Source organism: Pongo pygmaeus, chromosome 4 (assembly GCF_028885625.2).
Source record: "Pongo pygmaeus isolate AG05252 chromosome 4, NHGRI_mPonPyg2-v2.0_pri, whole genome shotgun sequence".
Taxonomy (NCBI): domain Eukaryota; kingdom Metazoa; phylum Chordata; class Mammalia; order Primates; family Hominidae; genus Pongo; species Pongo pygmaeus.
Window position 1 is genome coordinate 146042593 of NC_072377.2, and position 17190 is coordinate 146059782.

The 17190-nt window shown below is 41.9% G+C and overlaps 1 protein-coding gene across 3 annotated transcripts in view; it reads right to left on the bottom strand.

Moving 5' to 3' along the window:
- DIAPH1 (diaphanous related formin 1) overlaps positions 1-17190 on the bottom strand; it is a 103889-nt gene that overhangs the window by 12798 nt on the left and 73901 nt on the right. For all 3 annotated transcript variants that reach the window (XM_054489331.2, XM_063665574.1, XM_054489332.2), the window contains 5 exons: positions 6507-6605; positions 1843-1937; positions 1412-1513; positions 942-1181; positions 693-822 (listed from right to left, as the gene is read on the bottom strand). In XM_054489331.2, the coding sequence (XP_054345306.1) occupies positions 693-822; positions 942-1181; positions 1412-1513; positions 1843-1937; positions 6507-6605 (666 nt within the window). The remainder of the gene's footprint in view (positions 1-692; positions 823-941; positions 1182-1411; positions 1514-1842; positions 1938-6506; positions 6606-17190) is intronic.

Genomic DNA, 17190 nt, shown 5'->3' on the forward strand with positions numbered 1-17190 from the left:
AACACCCCTTAGTTTCACCTTTCAGAGCATAGCTTCAGTCTATACACACATTCTGGTACTTAATAATCTTAGTTCCTTATGTACTTTAGTTGTGTCACATACTTAAGTTTTCATCTTTCCAGTGAGACTACAAATTATTTGATCATTGAACCTCCAGCCTTCACAAGGTATGCAGTACTAGGAATAGAAGAGAGACTTCATTTAATTTAACATGAATCTATGAAATCCCCTGAGATCTTGGTCTCATTTATTTTAGAGAACAGGGTTTGGGAGGAAGGAGATATACATAGAAATATAGAGGCGGGGGCAGAAATCTGTTCCAATTTCCAGTGAATGCTGCTTTTTCTTTGTCTAGTTCCAGGAGAGTAAGGCCTAATTTTTGTTAATATAGTCCATGTTTTCTTAATGAAAAGAACTATTAACCTAGACTAAAAACACCTGCCTTTCTAGCTGTTTTTTGGTGTTTGGTGTTTCCTTAGGAAGAGAAAGAGTGCTTCCTATTTCTACACATAAAGATCTCTCCTCAGCCTTACCTTACGCTCTGCCCTTGTGACTTAGGCACCATGCCTAAATCCTATCTCATTTCTACTTGAAATAGTCTGAACTGAAAATGCTCTCAAATCTAGACTGTGTCTTATTTCCCTCCCCATGCAGAGACTTTTGGGCTCTAGCTTCATTCCAAACTGCCCCACCTCGGCTGGCTTTCTCCACATGGGCAAGCTCGTCTGGAAACTTGAGGACATCAGGATAGTCATTCTCACACAACTCAGCCAAGAAGTGTAACAATGTCATCTTCTGATCTGTGGACTTGGTGTCTCGAAGCTTAGAGAAAGAGGAGAAACTGTTAAATCCTGACATGTCCAAGATGGCCTCCTGCCAACACTGAACTCATAGAGGCTGCAGCCTTCCTTGTGTTGTCCTGCCCTAACTCTTTGGCTCACCTTACAGAGGAAGCTGATATTGAAGCCAAAAGCACCAGCATTTCTGGAGCCAGCATTCATGTAATTTCCAACAAGCAAGGTAATCTCTAGGAGATTGGAAAAGCTCTCACTCTTACGTAACTCCTCACATGCAGCAGTGACAGACACAATCTCTGGCTTGATATTCTCCACTTGCTCGCTGAATTGTAGCTTGAAGAGAATGGCATTGAGGCGAGGCCGCAGTCGGGGCACAGTGCCCATCTAGTAGAGAACACAAGCAGTTCCATTACAGTCAAAAGAGGGCGAAGTCAGAAAAAGATACAGGCTTGAGCCTCCTATGGGAGGATCAGAGCTCCAGAGCAGGGAGAAGAGAGAGATTAAGACAGGTTCAAAAACAGACAAGCGGCAAGGAGCATATGCCCAGGCTGCTCTCTAGAGGGGAGGGGAATACAGGAGGTGGAGAACCGCTTACTGCCACAGGCCTCACTCACCACCACGCCAAACTGCTCTGACTCAGCCAGGTCATCATATTCATCCTTCAGTTCAGAAAGCATTTTTAACTGCTCTGGCTCTGGCATTTGCTTAATGAGGTTCTGAAAGAGAGAAGAGACATTTCAGCTGGAGGGGGATTCGCCAACAACTCAAGCCTAAACAACTTTTACTCTGTTGTCAGTCCCACACTCTGCTCAAGGACCATACAGAAAGAAACATATGGTGGGAGAGGAGAGGCAGCTACTGAGATGGGGGGACTTTTGCAAAATATACCAGAAGTAATCTGACCACCAAAGAAAAGGCAGTTTCTCAAAGCCAGCATTCATAAGTCAGCAATGCTGGAGGAGGATCCTCTTCATCTACACAGAGATGAGGCCAGTGCCCAGCGACACAGAAGAGCCTGTTCCAGCAGAACCACCTTACTCCTTACCTGGATCATAGACTCAGTCAGAACAGCCTCATTCACCTCCAGGATGACATTCTTAATCTCTTGATAGGGCATGCGGAAGGAACCCAAAAAGATTGCTGCCAGAAAATGAGATATTAAGACATGTTCTTCTTGGTCTGTTCCCGCTTCCAACCCATCCTGCAAACCTATGCTGGATAATCTTCCTAACAGGGCTCTTTTAGGCCAGGCACAGTGGCTCATGCCTGTAATCCTAGCACTTCGGGGGGCCAAGGTGGGCGGATCGCTTGAGCCCCAGAGTTTGAGACCAGCCTAGGCAACATGGGGAAACCTCATCTCCACAAAAAATACAAAAACTAGCCAGGCGTGGTGGTGTGCACCTGTAGCCCCAGCTGCTCAGCAGGCTGAGGTGGGAGGATCATCTGAGCCCAGGAGGTCCAGGTTGCAGTGAGCTGTGACTGCACCACTGCACTCCAGCCTGAGCAACAGAGCGAGACCCGTCTCAAAAAAGTCTATATACATCGAAGACTTTCACCCCACTCTACTTTAGTTCCCCACTCTCAGGACTTGATCCTCAAAGCTGCCTTGACCTTAAACCGCCATATCTTATTCCCTAACAAACACATCCTGTTTTTTCAACTCTCCCTTTCTAATCTCTCACTTGACTCTTCAGCCTTATCAGGACCTCTCTTTCCAGTCTCCTGACCATTCCGTTTTCACCGATATATCAGTTCCACTCTGCCTTTCCTATTTCATTAGGAGCCTCTAAACCATCAGTTCATTTGCTCTCTACTATGACTCCCATTAGTATTACTACTCCTACTATTACCTTTCTCTTCCTTCCTTCTCCTTCTGGTCCCTGGTCAGTCTAGCCATTTCATTTTTCTACTCTGACACCTGGGCTGATGCAGACTGGAGTCTATGAATTTGCAGTAGCACCAATGATAACTGGGGCCTCCGCGCTGTAAGCAATTCTGTGTCCCAATTCCACTTTCTCCAACCCTTCTTGGCAGGTCCTCCAACATATTCCCACTTTCCCCACTGCCTCACCACTTCCCCATTTGTTCCAGGAAGACCCTGCTCCTCTTCACTGAGAAAAATCAAAGCCACTGGTCAAATTACTTGCTCAGCTTTCTCTTATCCTACTTAAAAATAAAGCACTAGGGCTCTTGGTTAGAGCCAGACTAGAAAAGACTCAGATAAGCCTTTTGGAATCGCCTAGAAGAAAACTATACCAACACTTTCGTAAGCTTATAGGAGGCATGCGTTCATATACGTATTTATGTCTAAGTATATATACTCCCATGTACTCATCCTTTCCTCATGTGTCAACAGAAGAGGCAGCCCCACAGACCTTTCCCTTCAGCATATATACATAATCAAGTTTCTTTACTCTTACTCAATGTTCCTCTCTAAATTACCAGTTTCTCTTTCTTTCACTTTATAGCAATCTAAACTAGCCTATTCTCTCTCACTTCCACGATTCTGATTTATTCCATCACCACAAAGCCAATGAAAAGATGGCAGCCACTTAGAAAATATACTTTAGGTAAGACACCATCCTGCTACCTCTCACATCCACTTCCCCAAAAAGATAACCTGTTCTTGCTGAATTTTCCTATTTCAGTAATGTCAGTAATGGTACCACTTTCCGCAGAGTGACCTAAACCTCTAATCACCTTCTCCCTTATCCCAAGTCAATCACTAAATTCCATTAATTTTACCCAAGCTAGAGTGCAGCAGTGCAGTCATAGCTCATGGCAGCCTGGACCTCCCATCCTTAAGCAATCCTCCTCCCACCTCAGTCTCCCAAGTGGCTGGGACTATAGGCATGCGGCACCACATCTGGCTAGTTTTTAATTTTATTTTAATTTATTTATTGCTCGAGATGAGTCTCACTCTGTTGCCCAGGCTGGAGTGCAACGGCGTGGTGTCGGCTCACTGCAACCTCCGCTTCCCGGGTTCAAGCGATTCTCCTGCCTCAGCCCCATGAGTAGCTGGGATTATAGGGGTGCTCCACCATGCCCAGCTAATTTTTCTATTTTTAGTAGAGACAGGGTTTTGCCATGTTGACCAGGCTCGTCTCGAACTCCTGACCTCCAGTGATCCACCTGCCTCGGCCTCCCAAAGTGCCGGGATTACAGCCATGAGCCACTGCACCTAGCCTAATTCTACCATCTTAATATCCTCTCCCTCTCTTATTCTCATCACCTTAGTTTCAGGCCCTGATCACATCTCACCTAGTTTAAAACAATGACATAACTCATCTCTGCCTATAGTCTCCTCTTACCTTAGCAATCCAGCCTCATAATCACTGCCAAAGCAGCCTTCCGAAAAATTACACAGGATAATCTCACTCATTTTCCTGATTTAAACTTTACTCAGTTGTATTCAACTACTTGCAGTTCCTGAACTGCACAATGTTATCTCATGCTCTCATACATGCTGATCTCTCTCCCGAAACAAGCCAACCTTCCCGCCTTCACTTAATTTTTTTTTTTTTTTTTGAGACGAGTCTTACTCTGTTGCCCAGGCTGCAGTGCAGTGGTGCAATCACAGCTCACTGCAACCTCAAATTCCTGGGCTCAAGTGATCCTTCTGCCTTAGCCTCCTGAGTAGTTGGGACTACTGGCACACGCCACTGTGCTCAGCTAGTATTTTATGTTTTGTAGAGACAGGGGTCTTGCTTTGTTTCCCAGGCTGGTCTTGAACTCTTGGTCTCAAGCAATCTTCCCACCTCAGCTTCCTGCTGGGATTACAGGAATGAGCCACCACGCCCAGCCTCTTTAATTCCTTAATTGGTCTTTCAACTCAGTTTAAGTAGTACCTCCTTTAGAATATCTTCTGGGATTTGCCCCTCCAACACTGCCCCCACTTGATTTAGATCCCTCCCTTCCTAATACTCTCATAAACATTCTAGCATACCTCCATCATAGCATTTATCAATCTGTGCTGTTATCATCTGCCTTTCTCCCTTTACCAAATACGTGGCTCATGCAGACAGGGACTATTGTCTTATTCAGCTTTGTATCGTTAGCACATGAGAGACATTTAATCACTGTTGAATCACTAAATTCCATCTTCCAGACCATCCTATCCTATACTACTCTCAATTTTCTTTTCTTAAATTCTGTTTTCCATATCAATACCATAACACTAGAAATCATAATGTACTACACCATTGTCTTTCTTGTATCATTTTTAAACCAATTACTCATGTCTTATGTTCCTAGAGATACTCCTGGGAAGAGGAACTGACTCACAATACTTTAGTCTCCATAAGACTGCACCACAGACACTACGTAGTAATAGTTATTGACAATAATTTAAGATTATATAATCAAGAATAATGTGACAGTTTACTGGTCTCATTGTATCACTAACTTTACTTATGGGTATGTGTACTTTTGGCTGTGTGATCTGGGCACTTTGCATCATTTAAACTTTGGTTTTCTCATTTGGAAAAACAGGGACAATAACTGCATCACAAGACTGTGAGTGGGTTTTATGGAAAATACCCTTTCATCTCTGGAACACATGCCTAGTATGTGCCTAATAGAGCCTATAACATAGTAGACCCTGAAATATTTGTCAAATAAATATTTAAGTCTATATTTCTTGGTATGAAGTAGGTAGATGAATAATTAAAAAGAACAAAAATTTAACATTTGTCCTGATCATCAAATAAGTACTACCTATATCAACTTTGCAGAGGAATTTCTTATTTGAAATTTTGCTACCAAACAGTTACAAGTATATGTGGAAACTTCAGAACAGAACCCTTCTCTGGAGTTACTGATCCTACTCTGAGAAGTACAAAATTTACCTTAGTTATTTTAAATCACAAAGTAATTTTAAATTTAATTGAAGCCAAGCTAGTACCTTTACTTATCAGAAAGTGAAAGCTGGGCTTACACTGTAATCCCAACATATTGTGAGGCTGAGGTGGGCAGATCACTTGAGGCCAGCAGCTTGAGACCAGCCTGGGCAACATAGCGAGACCCCTTCTCTATTTATTTAATAAAAAAGCAAAAGTGGGAAAGAGGAAATGTCCAGTGGCTAGACCATCTGTGGCAGACTTTCTGTGAATGCAATGGACATAGTAAGGACTTTTAAATAAGAAAGTCAGAGGCACGGCTGGGCGGATCACCTAAGCCCAGGGGTTTGAGACCAGCCTGAGCAACATGGCAAAACCCCATCTCTACAAAAAATTAGCTGAGCATGGTGGTGCACACCTGTAGTCCCAGCTACTTGGGAGACTGGGGTGGAAGAATCAACTGAGCCCAGGAAGCTGAGGTGGCAGTGAGCTGTGACTGCATTATTACACTCCAGCATGGGCAACAGAGTGAGACTGCGTCTCAAAAACAAACAAACAAACAAAACAAAACAAAACAAACAAAAAAAAAACAAAGGCTCAAATCCCAGACCTCCTTCTTACTAGCTTTATGACTAGGCAAATTCCTAAAAGTCTTAGCTTGTTTCCTTGACATAAAACTGGATACTTAAAAATCTTGCAGTGCTACTGAAGAAATTAAACATGATACTGAAAATTCACTGTGCAATGCTTGGTATATAGCAGGAATTGAACAATTAAAGTTCTATATCAAGGGACCATAGATTCAAGAGAATTAAAAGTTCTTAAAAGAACTCCTTCAGATTTCGAATAGTTGGGACCAAGAGCTACTCACAGAGATTCTGGGCTGTCTTTGAATCCAACACCTTTAACTCTTTTACTTTTTTCTTTTGCACAGATTTCTTTTCTTCTCCACCTTCTTGATCCTTCTTGGCTAGCAGGGAAAAGATTAGAAAAGCATGATTAAGAGTAAGCCACCTCTGTGCTTTACTGAGCAACTACTGTCCAGCATGAAATGGCCCCTCACTTCCTCTCTATTATAATGGTCTCTCTATTGTATTCCTTCAAAACTAACCTCCTCTTCAACCAACCACCCTTCTATTACTGAACCTCCCCCAACTCTAATAAATATCTCATTTTCATTTCTTCAATATTTATCAGTAATGCTTTCCTACCTACATCCTATCTACTTGCAGGGATCAGCAAGCCTCCTGTAAAGGACCAGACAGTAACTATTTTAGGCTTTGCAGGCCATATGGTCTCAATTATTCAACTCTGCCACTGTAGCATGAAAGCAGGCATAGACAATACATAAATGAATGGGCATGGTTGTGTTCCATTAAAACTTGATTCACAAGAACAGTTGGTTAGTAGTAGTTCAGCAGTTCCCTTCCACCATGTTATCCTTCCTTTTGTGCCTATTTAAAAATCCAACTTATCTTTCAAGCTCCATCTTTTTTGTTTGTTTGTTTTTTGAGACAGCATCTCACTGTGTCACCCAGGTTGGAGTGCAGTGGCGCCATCACGGCTCACTTGCAGCCTTGACCTCCTGGGCTCAGATAATTCTCCCACTTCAGTGTCCCAAGGAGCTAGGACTACAGGTGCAGGCCACCACACCTGGCTAACTTTTGTATTTTTTGTGGAGATGAGGTTTCACCATATTGCCCAGGCTGGCCTCAAACTCCTGGGATCAAGCAATCTGCCTGCCTCAGCCTCCCAAACTGCTAGGAGTACAGGCATGAGCCACTGTTGCCCCACCTTAAGCTCCATCTTGAACATGACTTCCTCTAAAAAAATTTTGTTTTCTCAACTGCCTATGATTGAGGTAAAATATACTTCTGCCTTCTACATTCTTTTCAGACTATCCAAAGCCATCATATTCTTCCCTTCTCGTGAAACGTTCCCTGATAAATGATACTCGCTCTCTGCTTTGATAAACTTATTTTCATGGTATTTGTTATCTATCTCTTATCCAACAATTAATTATTCAATGTTTTGTGACATTGCATACGTATTATCTTGATCTTTTTAAAGCCTCTGTTATTTAATAAGTGTGGATATTTCTCATCCCACCTAGATTTTGAACTTCAAGGGCATGAGCAAAACAGTATTTCATTATATCACTCCCTTAATGGCTCTCATGATAGTAACATTCTCTGAAAAATGGTTGATGCTGGCTATCCAAGGAGGGTTGAGCAATACATAGAAAAAAACCAAGTAACTATTCTGGACAGATATAATTGTAAAATACGTTGTACTATAGTGTAACTTGGTATCAAATTTTCAGAAAGTCATATGGGAATATCCCTGAAAGGAGAGTTGAGAACCTGACAAAGCTAGCTGCTTCTGAGCAGAGGAATGGGGTGTTTGAACACGACAGTGGGAGGAATACTTTTGAACACAACCTTTTTATACCAGTTGAATTTTAAACCATATGAAAAGTATTACCTGGTACAAATAAACAAGAATTAAAACAAAAAAGTTACATACAAAAGGTACAAAGAACTATGAAACACATTCACTCTTGGCTTGGCGCAGTGGCTCACACCTGTAATCCTAGCACTTTGGGAGGCTGAGGTGGGCAGATCACTTCAGCTCAGGAGTTTGAGACCAACCTGACCAACATGGCAAAACCCTGTCTCTACAAAAAAAACTCAAAAATTAGCCGGGCATGGTGGCGCGCACCTGTAGACCCTGCTACTCAGGAGGTTGATGTGGGAAAATCACCTGGGCCCAGGAGGTTGAGGCTGCGGTGAGCTGTGATGGTGCCACTGCACTCCAGCCTGGATGACACAGTGAGACCCTGTCTCAAAAAAATTCACTGTTTTGGAGCTCAGTAGTCCCAGTCTGAGGAAGAAAAATACTAAATACACAAAGATTAATTATCTCAATAAATATTTATTGAGTACCTATATGTGCCAGGCTCCATTCTGGGCAACGGAAATAAAAGAAGTGAACAAAATAGAGAAAGATTCTTGCCTTCATGGAACTTAGGTTCTAACAAAAATAAATAAACTAGACCAATTAATAGATAAAATAGTATACTATATTATCATAGCTGCTGTGAAAAGAAAAACAGGGATTTGATGAGGGGAGCAGTTTACAATTTTAGAGGGATGGTCAGGGAAGATCTCACTGTAAGTGACATCTGAGTAAAGACCTCTTAGAAAGTGAGGAAGCAAGCCACATAAATATCCAGAGGAAAGGAGCAAAAGCATTCCAGGTAGAGGCAATAACAAATGCAAAGGCCTGAGATAGAGCATGTTGGATGTGTTGTTGAAGGAGGAGCAAAAACGTCACTAAGGCTAAAAGTAGATGGAATGAAGGAAAGAGCAGGAGATGAAGTGAGAGAAGTAGGTAAAGACAGATCACGTAAAAAAAATAGGCCTGGCATGGTGGCTCATGCCTATAATCCGAGCACTTTAGGAGGCCGAGGTGGGAGGGTCACTTGAGTCCAGGTGTTTGAGACAAGCTTGGGCAACATAGTGAGACCCTGTCTCCATTTAAAAAAAAATTTAGCTGGGCGTGGTGGCACATGCCTATAGTCCCAGCTACTTAGGAGGCTAAAGTAGGAGGATCACTCAAGCCCAGGAGGTTGAGGCTGCAGTGAGCCATGACTGTGCCACTGCACTCCAGCCTGGATGACAGAGAGAGTCCCTAGTCTCCAAAAAAAGAAAATCATATAAAAAATGAAAATTGGCCAGGCGCGGTGGCTCATGCCTGTAATCCCAGCACTTTGGGAGGCTGAGGCGGGCAGATCACCTGAGGTCGGGAGTTCGAGACCAGCCTGACCAACATGAAGAAACCCCGTCTCTACTAAAAATACAAAATTAGCCGGGTGTGGTGGCACATGCCTGTAATCCCAGCTACTAGGGAGGCTGAAGCAGGAGAATCGCTTGAATCTGGGAGGCAGAGGTTGTGGTGAGCCGAGATTGCGCCATTGCACTGCAGCCTGGGCAACAAGAGCAAAACTCCGTCTCCAAAAAAAAAAAAAAAAAAAAATTATGGTCAGATAAAAATGGAGACAAAACGCATCCAGATTATATCACAAAAACTTAGAAGCAGGGAAGGAGAAAAAAAGTATCTCATTTTACATAGGAAAAGTGAAAAAATATACATACATTATTGATGTTGAGAAACAAAACCATACTCATTTTTTTCTGCTTGTAGTGAGAAAAATAAAAGGTACAGACAGAAGAAAGGAAGGGATGAAAATGTCATTTTTGTATATAGCAATTCAAGACAACCCAAGGAAGAACTACAAGAATTAATCATTCAGTAAGGTTGACAGACAAAAGACAAGCATATGCACTTCCAGTTCCACCGAAATGGAGTAGCTTCATGTAGAGGAAATACTTAAGACAGTTATATTTAAAAAGTGAGGAGGGTAAGGAGACTTAAATAGAAAAAAAAGTTTCTACACTTCACTCAACTTGGTAAAACACTGGGATAGGTTATATATTAGACTGGGATAGGTTATATACGTATATTGTAATACCTACAACAACATCTAAGAAAACTATATAAAGCAATATACTCACACACTGCAAATAAATCAAAATAGAATCTTTGTTTTTGAGGGGTTTTTTTGAGACAGGGTCTCATTTGGTCACCCAGGCTGGAGTGCAGTGGCTCAATCATGGTTCACTGCATCCTCAACCTCCTGAGCTCACGCAATCCTCCCATCTCAGCTTCCCAGGTAGCTGAGACTACAGGCATGAGCCACCATGCCTGGCTTTTTTTTTTTTTGAGACAGAGTCTCGCTCTGTCGCCCAGGCTGGAGTGCAGTGGCGCGATCTTGGCTCACTGCAAGCTCCGCCTCCCGGGTTCATGCCATTCTCCTGCCTCAGCCTCCTGAGTAGCTGGGATTACAGGCACCCACCACAACACTCGGCTAATTTTTTGTATTTTTAGTAGAGACAGGGTTTCACTGTGTTAGCCAGGATGGTCTCAATCTTCTGACCTCGTGATCTGCCCGCCTCGGCCTCCCAAAGAGCTGGGATTACAGGCGTGAGCCACTGCGCTGGGCTTTTTGTTTGCTTGTTTTTTGAGACGGAGTCTCGCTCTGTCTCCCAGGCTGGAGAGCAGTGGCACAATCTCGGCTCACTGCAAGCTTCGCCTCTCACACCATTCTCCTGCCTCAGCATCCCAAGTAACTGGGATTATAGGTACCCACCACCATGCAACCTCCGCCTCCTGGGTTCAGGTGATTCTCCTGCCTCAGCGTCCCGAGTAACTGGGATTACGGGAACCCACCATCATGCCCGGCTAATTTTTGTATTTTTAGTAGAGACAGGGTTTCACCATGTTGGCCAGGCTGGTCTCGAACTCCTGACTTCAGGTGATCCACCTGTCTCAGCCTCCCAAAATGCTGGGATAACAGGCATGAGCCACCGTGCCCAGCCCACCTGGCTAACATTTATATTTCTTGTAGAGACACAGTTTTGCCATGTTGCCCAGGCTGGGCTGGGCTCAAGCAATCCACCAACCTCAGCTTCCCAAAGTGCTGGGATTATAGACATGAGCCACCACACCCAGTCCATAGTTTTTCATTAAAGATTTTTGCTACCATATTCATAAAAAATATTGCTCTATAGTTTTTTCTTATAATGTCATTGTCTGATTTTGCCATCAGGGTAATACTAGCCTCATAAAATGAGATGTGAGCCAGGCGTGGTGGCTCACGCCTGTAATCCCAGCACTTAAGGAGGCTGAGGCAGGCAGATCACTTGAGGCCAGGAGTTCGAGACCAGCTTGACCAACATGGTGAAACCCTGTCTCTACTAAAAATATTAAAAAATTAGCTAGGCATGGTGGCGCACACCTGTAATCCTAGCTATTTGGGAGGCTGAGGCACGAGAATCACTTAAACCCAGGAGGTGGAGGTTGCAGTGAGCGGAGATTGCCCCAGTGCACTCCAGCCTGGGCAACACAGCAAGGCCATGTGTCAAAAAGAAAAAAGAGTTGTGAAATATTCTATTTCTTGGAAGAGTTTGCAAAGAATTAGTGTTAATTGTATTAATTCTTCATTAAATGTTGGGTGGAATTCAGCAGTGAAGATATCTAGGCCTTTTCTTTTTGGGTAGTTTTTTTCTTTTTTTTGGTATTTTTAGTAGAGACAGGGTTTCACCATGTTGGCCAGGATGGTCTTGATCTCCTGACCTCGTGATCCACCCACCTCGGCCTCCCAAAGTGCTGGGATTACAGGCGTGAGCCACCGTGCCCCCAGCCTTTTTTGGGTAGTTTTTGACTAATGATTCAATCTCCTCACATGTTACAGATCTATTCAGATTGTTTATTTTTTCTTGCATCAGTTTTGGTAGTTTGTATATTTCTGGGAATTTGCCATTTCATCTGGGTTATCTAATTTGTTGGTGAATAGTTGTTCACAGTATTCTTTGTAATCCTCTTTATTTCCGGAAGGTTGGTAGTAATGTCTACTCTTTCATTCTGATTCAAGTCTCTCTTTTTCTTGGTCAATCTGGCTAAAGTTTTATGAATTTTGTTATCTTTTTAAATAATAAGCTTTTGGTTTCACTGATTGTCTCTATTTTTTTTTTCTATTCTCTATTTTGTTAATTTCCTCCCTAATCTCTATTATTTCTTTCCTTCTGCTTGCTTTAGATTTAGTTTGCTCTTCTCTTTCTAGTGTCTTAAGGTTGAAGGTTAGGTTATTGATTTGAGATCATTCTTCCTGCTTACTATAGGCATTTACAGGTATAAATTACCCTCTAACTACTGCTTTTTGTAAATCCCATAAGGCATAAGGTTGTTTTTTTCTTTTTTTTTTGAGACAGAGTCTTGCCCTGTCGCCCAGGCTAGAGCGCAGTGGCATGACCTCAGCCCACTGCAACCTCCGCCTCCTGGGTTCAAGCAATCCTCCTGTCTCAGCCTCCTTCTCGAGTAGCTGGGATTACAGGCACATGACACCATGCCTGGCTAATTTTTTTTTTTTTTTTAGATGGAGTCTCGCTCTATCACCCAGGCTAGAGTGAAGTGGCACAATCTCGGCTCACTGCAACCTACGCCTCCCGGGTTCAAGCGATTCTTCTGTCTCAGCCTCCTGAGTAGCTGGGACTACAGGCGCCTGCCACACGCCCGGCTAATTTTTGTAGTTTTAGTAGAGATGGGGTTCCATCATACTGGCCAGGCTGGTCTCGAACTCCTGACCTCGTGATCCGCCTGCCTCGGCCTCCCAAAGTGCTGGGATTACAGGCGTGAGCCACCGCACCTGGCCTAAGTTTTGTATTTTTAGTAGTGATGGGGTTTCACCATGTTGGCCAGGCTGGTCTTGAACTCCTGACCTCAGGTGATCCACTCGCCTTGGCCTCCCAAAGTGCTGGGATTACAGGCATGAGCCACTGCACCTGGTCTCAGGAAAATTTTTAAACAGACATGATACCAGCACCATCACCTATCAAAAGATGCCATTTCAGGCCGTGTGCGGTGGCTCACGCCTATAATCCCAGCACTTTGGGAGGCCGAGGTGGGCAGATCCCCTGAGATCAGGAGTTCGAGACCACCCTGGGCAACATGGTGAAACCCCATCTCTACTAAAATGCAAAAAATTAGCCAGGTGTGGTGGCACTCGCCTATGGTCCCAGCTACTCTGGAGGCTGAGGCATGAGAATAGCTTGAGCCCGGGAGGGGGAAGTTGCAATGAGCTGAGATCACGCCACTGCACTCCAGCTTGGGCCATTTCATCAAATATATGATGGCAGCAATTATAAAATACACACTATTTTATGCACCATTAAAAATGAAAGAGTCCTGCCAATGAAACTATGACATCCACTGTGAGAAACATCATGATTTCAGAGATGTTTAAAAAATCATATCAGCATTTGACAAAATTTAAAATCCTATTCATGATTTAAAACTCTACGTAAACTTGGAATTAATGGGAACTTCCTCAACCTGATAAAGTACATTTATGAAAAATTTACAAATAACTTTATGCTTAATTGTGAAAGATTGAATTCTGAGACTCTAGAAACCAGAAACAAGGTAAATATGTTTGCTTTCACTACTCTCTAAATTATATTTCTTTATATATATTTACGGGCCATGCACAGTGGCTCATGCCTGTAATCCCAGCACTTTGGGAGGCCAAGGCAGGTTGATCACTTGAAGTCAGGAGTTCGAGATCAGCCTGGCCAACATGGTGAAAGCCCGTCTCTACTAAAAACACAAAAATTAGCTGGTGGTGGTGTGTGTGCCTGTAATCCCAGGTACTCGGGAGGCTGAGGCACGAGAATCGCTTGAACCCGGGCGGCGGAGGTTCTAGTGGCCAAGATTGTGCCACTGCACTCCAGCCTGGGCAACAGAGCAAAGATTCTGTCTCAAAAAAAAAAAAAAGAAAGAAAGAAAAAGGAAAAAAGAAAGAAAAAGAAACGAACAACTAGAAAGAGAAATTAAGTACCATAAGACAAAAGCAAATAAATAAATAGAAAAGAAGAGAAAGAAACACTTCAGTTACATTTCAGTTATGTGAACAAAAGTTACGTGACCAAACTGTATGCTAAAAACCACAAAACACTGATGAGAGAAATCAAAGACCTATATAAATGGAAAGATACATGATGTTCATAGAACATAAAATTCAACATTGAAAGATGTATATTTTCCCCAAATCGATCTACAGATTCAACACATCCTTTCATCCTATTAAACGGAATCACCATATGATCTAGCAAATCCACTCCTAAGGTATATACTCCCCAAAACCAAAAACAGCTATTCAAATGGATACAAGTACATGCACATTCATAGCAGCTCTATTCAAAATAGACAAAAGGTAGAAATAGTCTAACTGTCCACCAGGCGCAGTGGCTCATGCCTGTAATCCCAGAATTTTGGGAGGCCTTGGCAGGCGGATCATGAAGTCAGGAGTTTGAGACCAGCCTGGCCAACATGGTGAAATGCCATTTCTACTAAAAATACAAAAAATTATCCGGGCATGGTGGCACATGCCTGTAATCCCAGCTACTCGGAAGGCTGAGGCAAGATAATCACTCGAACCCAGGAGGCAGAGGTTGCAGTGAGCCAAGATCGCACCACTACACTCCAGACTGGGCAACAGAGTGGGACTCTGTCTTGGAAAAAAAAAAAAAAAGAATTGTCTGTCAATTAATGCATAAACAAACTGTGGCATATGCAATGGAATATTATTCTGCCATAAACAGTAATGAGCTACTGATAACATGATACAATGTGGAGAATTCTCAAAAACATCACGCTAAAGTGAAAGAAGCCAGACACAAAAGTCACATATATTATTTCACTTATATGAAATATTCAGAAGAGGTAAATCTATAGAGACACACATAGACTGGTGATTGTTAGGAGCTAAAGGGATGGAGGAATGAGGAGCAACTGCTTAAAGTGTAAAGGATTTCTTTTGGGAGTGATGAAAATGTTTTGGAACTGGGGATAGATATGATGTTGGCAATTACGAGTATACTAAATGCCACTAAATTGCTTGCTCTAAAATGGTTAATTTTATGTTGTGTGAATTTTATCTCAATAAAATTGTTTATTGTCTCACATGTTTAAAAACTAATTCAATTGGTGAAACTTGAATATGGATTGTATATTAGATAACGGTATCCTATCAATGATAAATTTTCTAAATGTGATAATTACACTGTGGTTATAGAACTTGTATTTAGAAGATGCATGCTGAAGAATTTAAGGGTAAAAGGTCATGCTGTTGGTACTTCATCTCAGTTTCGTTAAAAAAAAAAAAAAAAAAGAAAAGAAAATGTTCATAGTAGCATTATTTATAATAGCCAAAAAGTGGAAACAATCCTAATGTCCATCAACTGATGAATGGAAAAACAAAATGTGGTGTCATAAAAAGGAATGAAGTGCTAATACATGCTGCAACACGAACCTTGCAAGCATCATGATTAGTGAAAGAAGGCAGACACAAAGGGCACATACTTTATTAATTATATTGACACAAAATGTCCATGACAGGTAAATCCATATGATAGTAAGTAAATTAGCAGTTGCCAAGTTGGGTGGAATGGGAAGTAGGGAGTGGCTGCTAGTGGATTCAGGGTTTCTTGTAAGTGTGATAAGAATGCTGTGGAATTAGATAGTGGTAATGGCTGGACAACTTTCTGAATACAGACTATCCCTGACTTAAGATAGTTCAACCTAACAATTTTTTTTAGCTTATGATGGTGCAAAAGCCATATGCATTCAGTAGAAATTGCACTTCAAATTTTGATTCAAAATTCATTATCAACATTATAAAACTGGCTTTGCGTCAGATTATTTTGTCCAATTGTATGCTAATATAAGTGTTCCGAGCATGTTTAAGGTAGGCTAGGCTAAGAAAGATGTTTGGTGAGTTAGGTGTTACTAAATGCATTCCAACTTAACAATATTTTCGACTCACAATGGCTTTCACGACATAATTCTACTGTAAGTCAAGGAGCATCTGTACACACACAAAAAATGGGATTGTATACTTTAAAGATGAATTTTATCATATGTGAATTATATGTCAATACAATCAATCAATAAATGTATACCTGCATATAGACGAGCATGCATCTATACAACGGACCACAGAACTAAATAGAAAACCTAAAACTACCAAACATCTAGAAGAGAACAGGGGAAAATCTTCACAGCTTTGAGGTGGTAATAATTTCTCAGGTAAGACACACAAAAAAGTATAAACCAGCCAGGCGCGGTGGCTCACGCCTGTAATCCCAGCACTTTGGGAGGCCGAGGCAGACAGATCACAAGGTCAGGAGATCGAGACCATCCTGGCTAACACGGTGAAACCCTGTCTCTAGTAAAAATACAAAAAATTAGCCGGGCGTGGTGGCAGGCACCTGTAGTCCCAGCTACTCGGGAGGCTGAGGCAGGAGAATGGTGTGAAACTGGGAAGCGGAGCTTGCAGTGAGCCGAGATGGAGCCACTGCACTCCAGCCTGGGCGACAAGAGTGAGACTCCGTCTCAAAAAAAAAAAAAAAAAAGAAAAGAAAAGAATACAAAACATAAAAACAAAAATTGATGAAGCAGACTTCATCAAAATTAAAAACTTCTGTTCTTTTGAAGACATTATTAAGAAATGAGAAGACAAGATTGGGAGAAAATATCTGCAAAACACTTATCCGATAAAGAACTAGTATACCCAACACAGATTAAAAAGTTATGACTCGATCATAAGAAAACAACCCAATTTTAAAAAATGGACAGAAGATTTGGAAAGTCACTTTACCAAAGAAGATATACAGATGGCAAATTAAGCACAGAGAAAGCTGCTCAATATCATCAGTAAGTCATGAAAACTACGTACTAGGAATTAAACTCATTAGGAATTAAAACTACAAAGTCTAATCTTTTAAAATCACTAAAAACAAAACCAAACAAACAATCTCAACCCTAGGTGTTTATCCCTCCAAAATGAAAATATATTTGTCTAGACAAAATCTTGTATGCAAATGTTTCTATCAGCTTTATTCATAGTTGCCAAAAACTGGATACAACCCAGATGT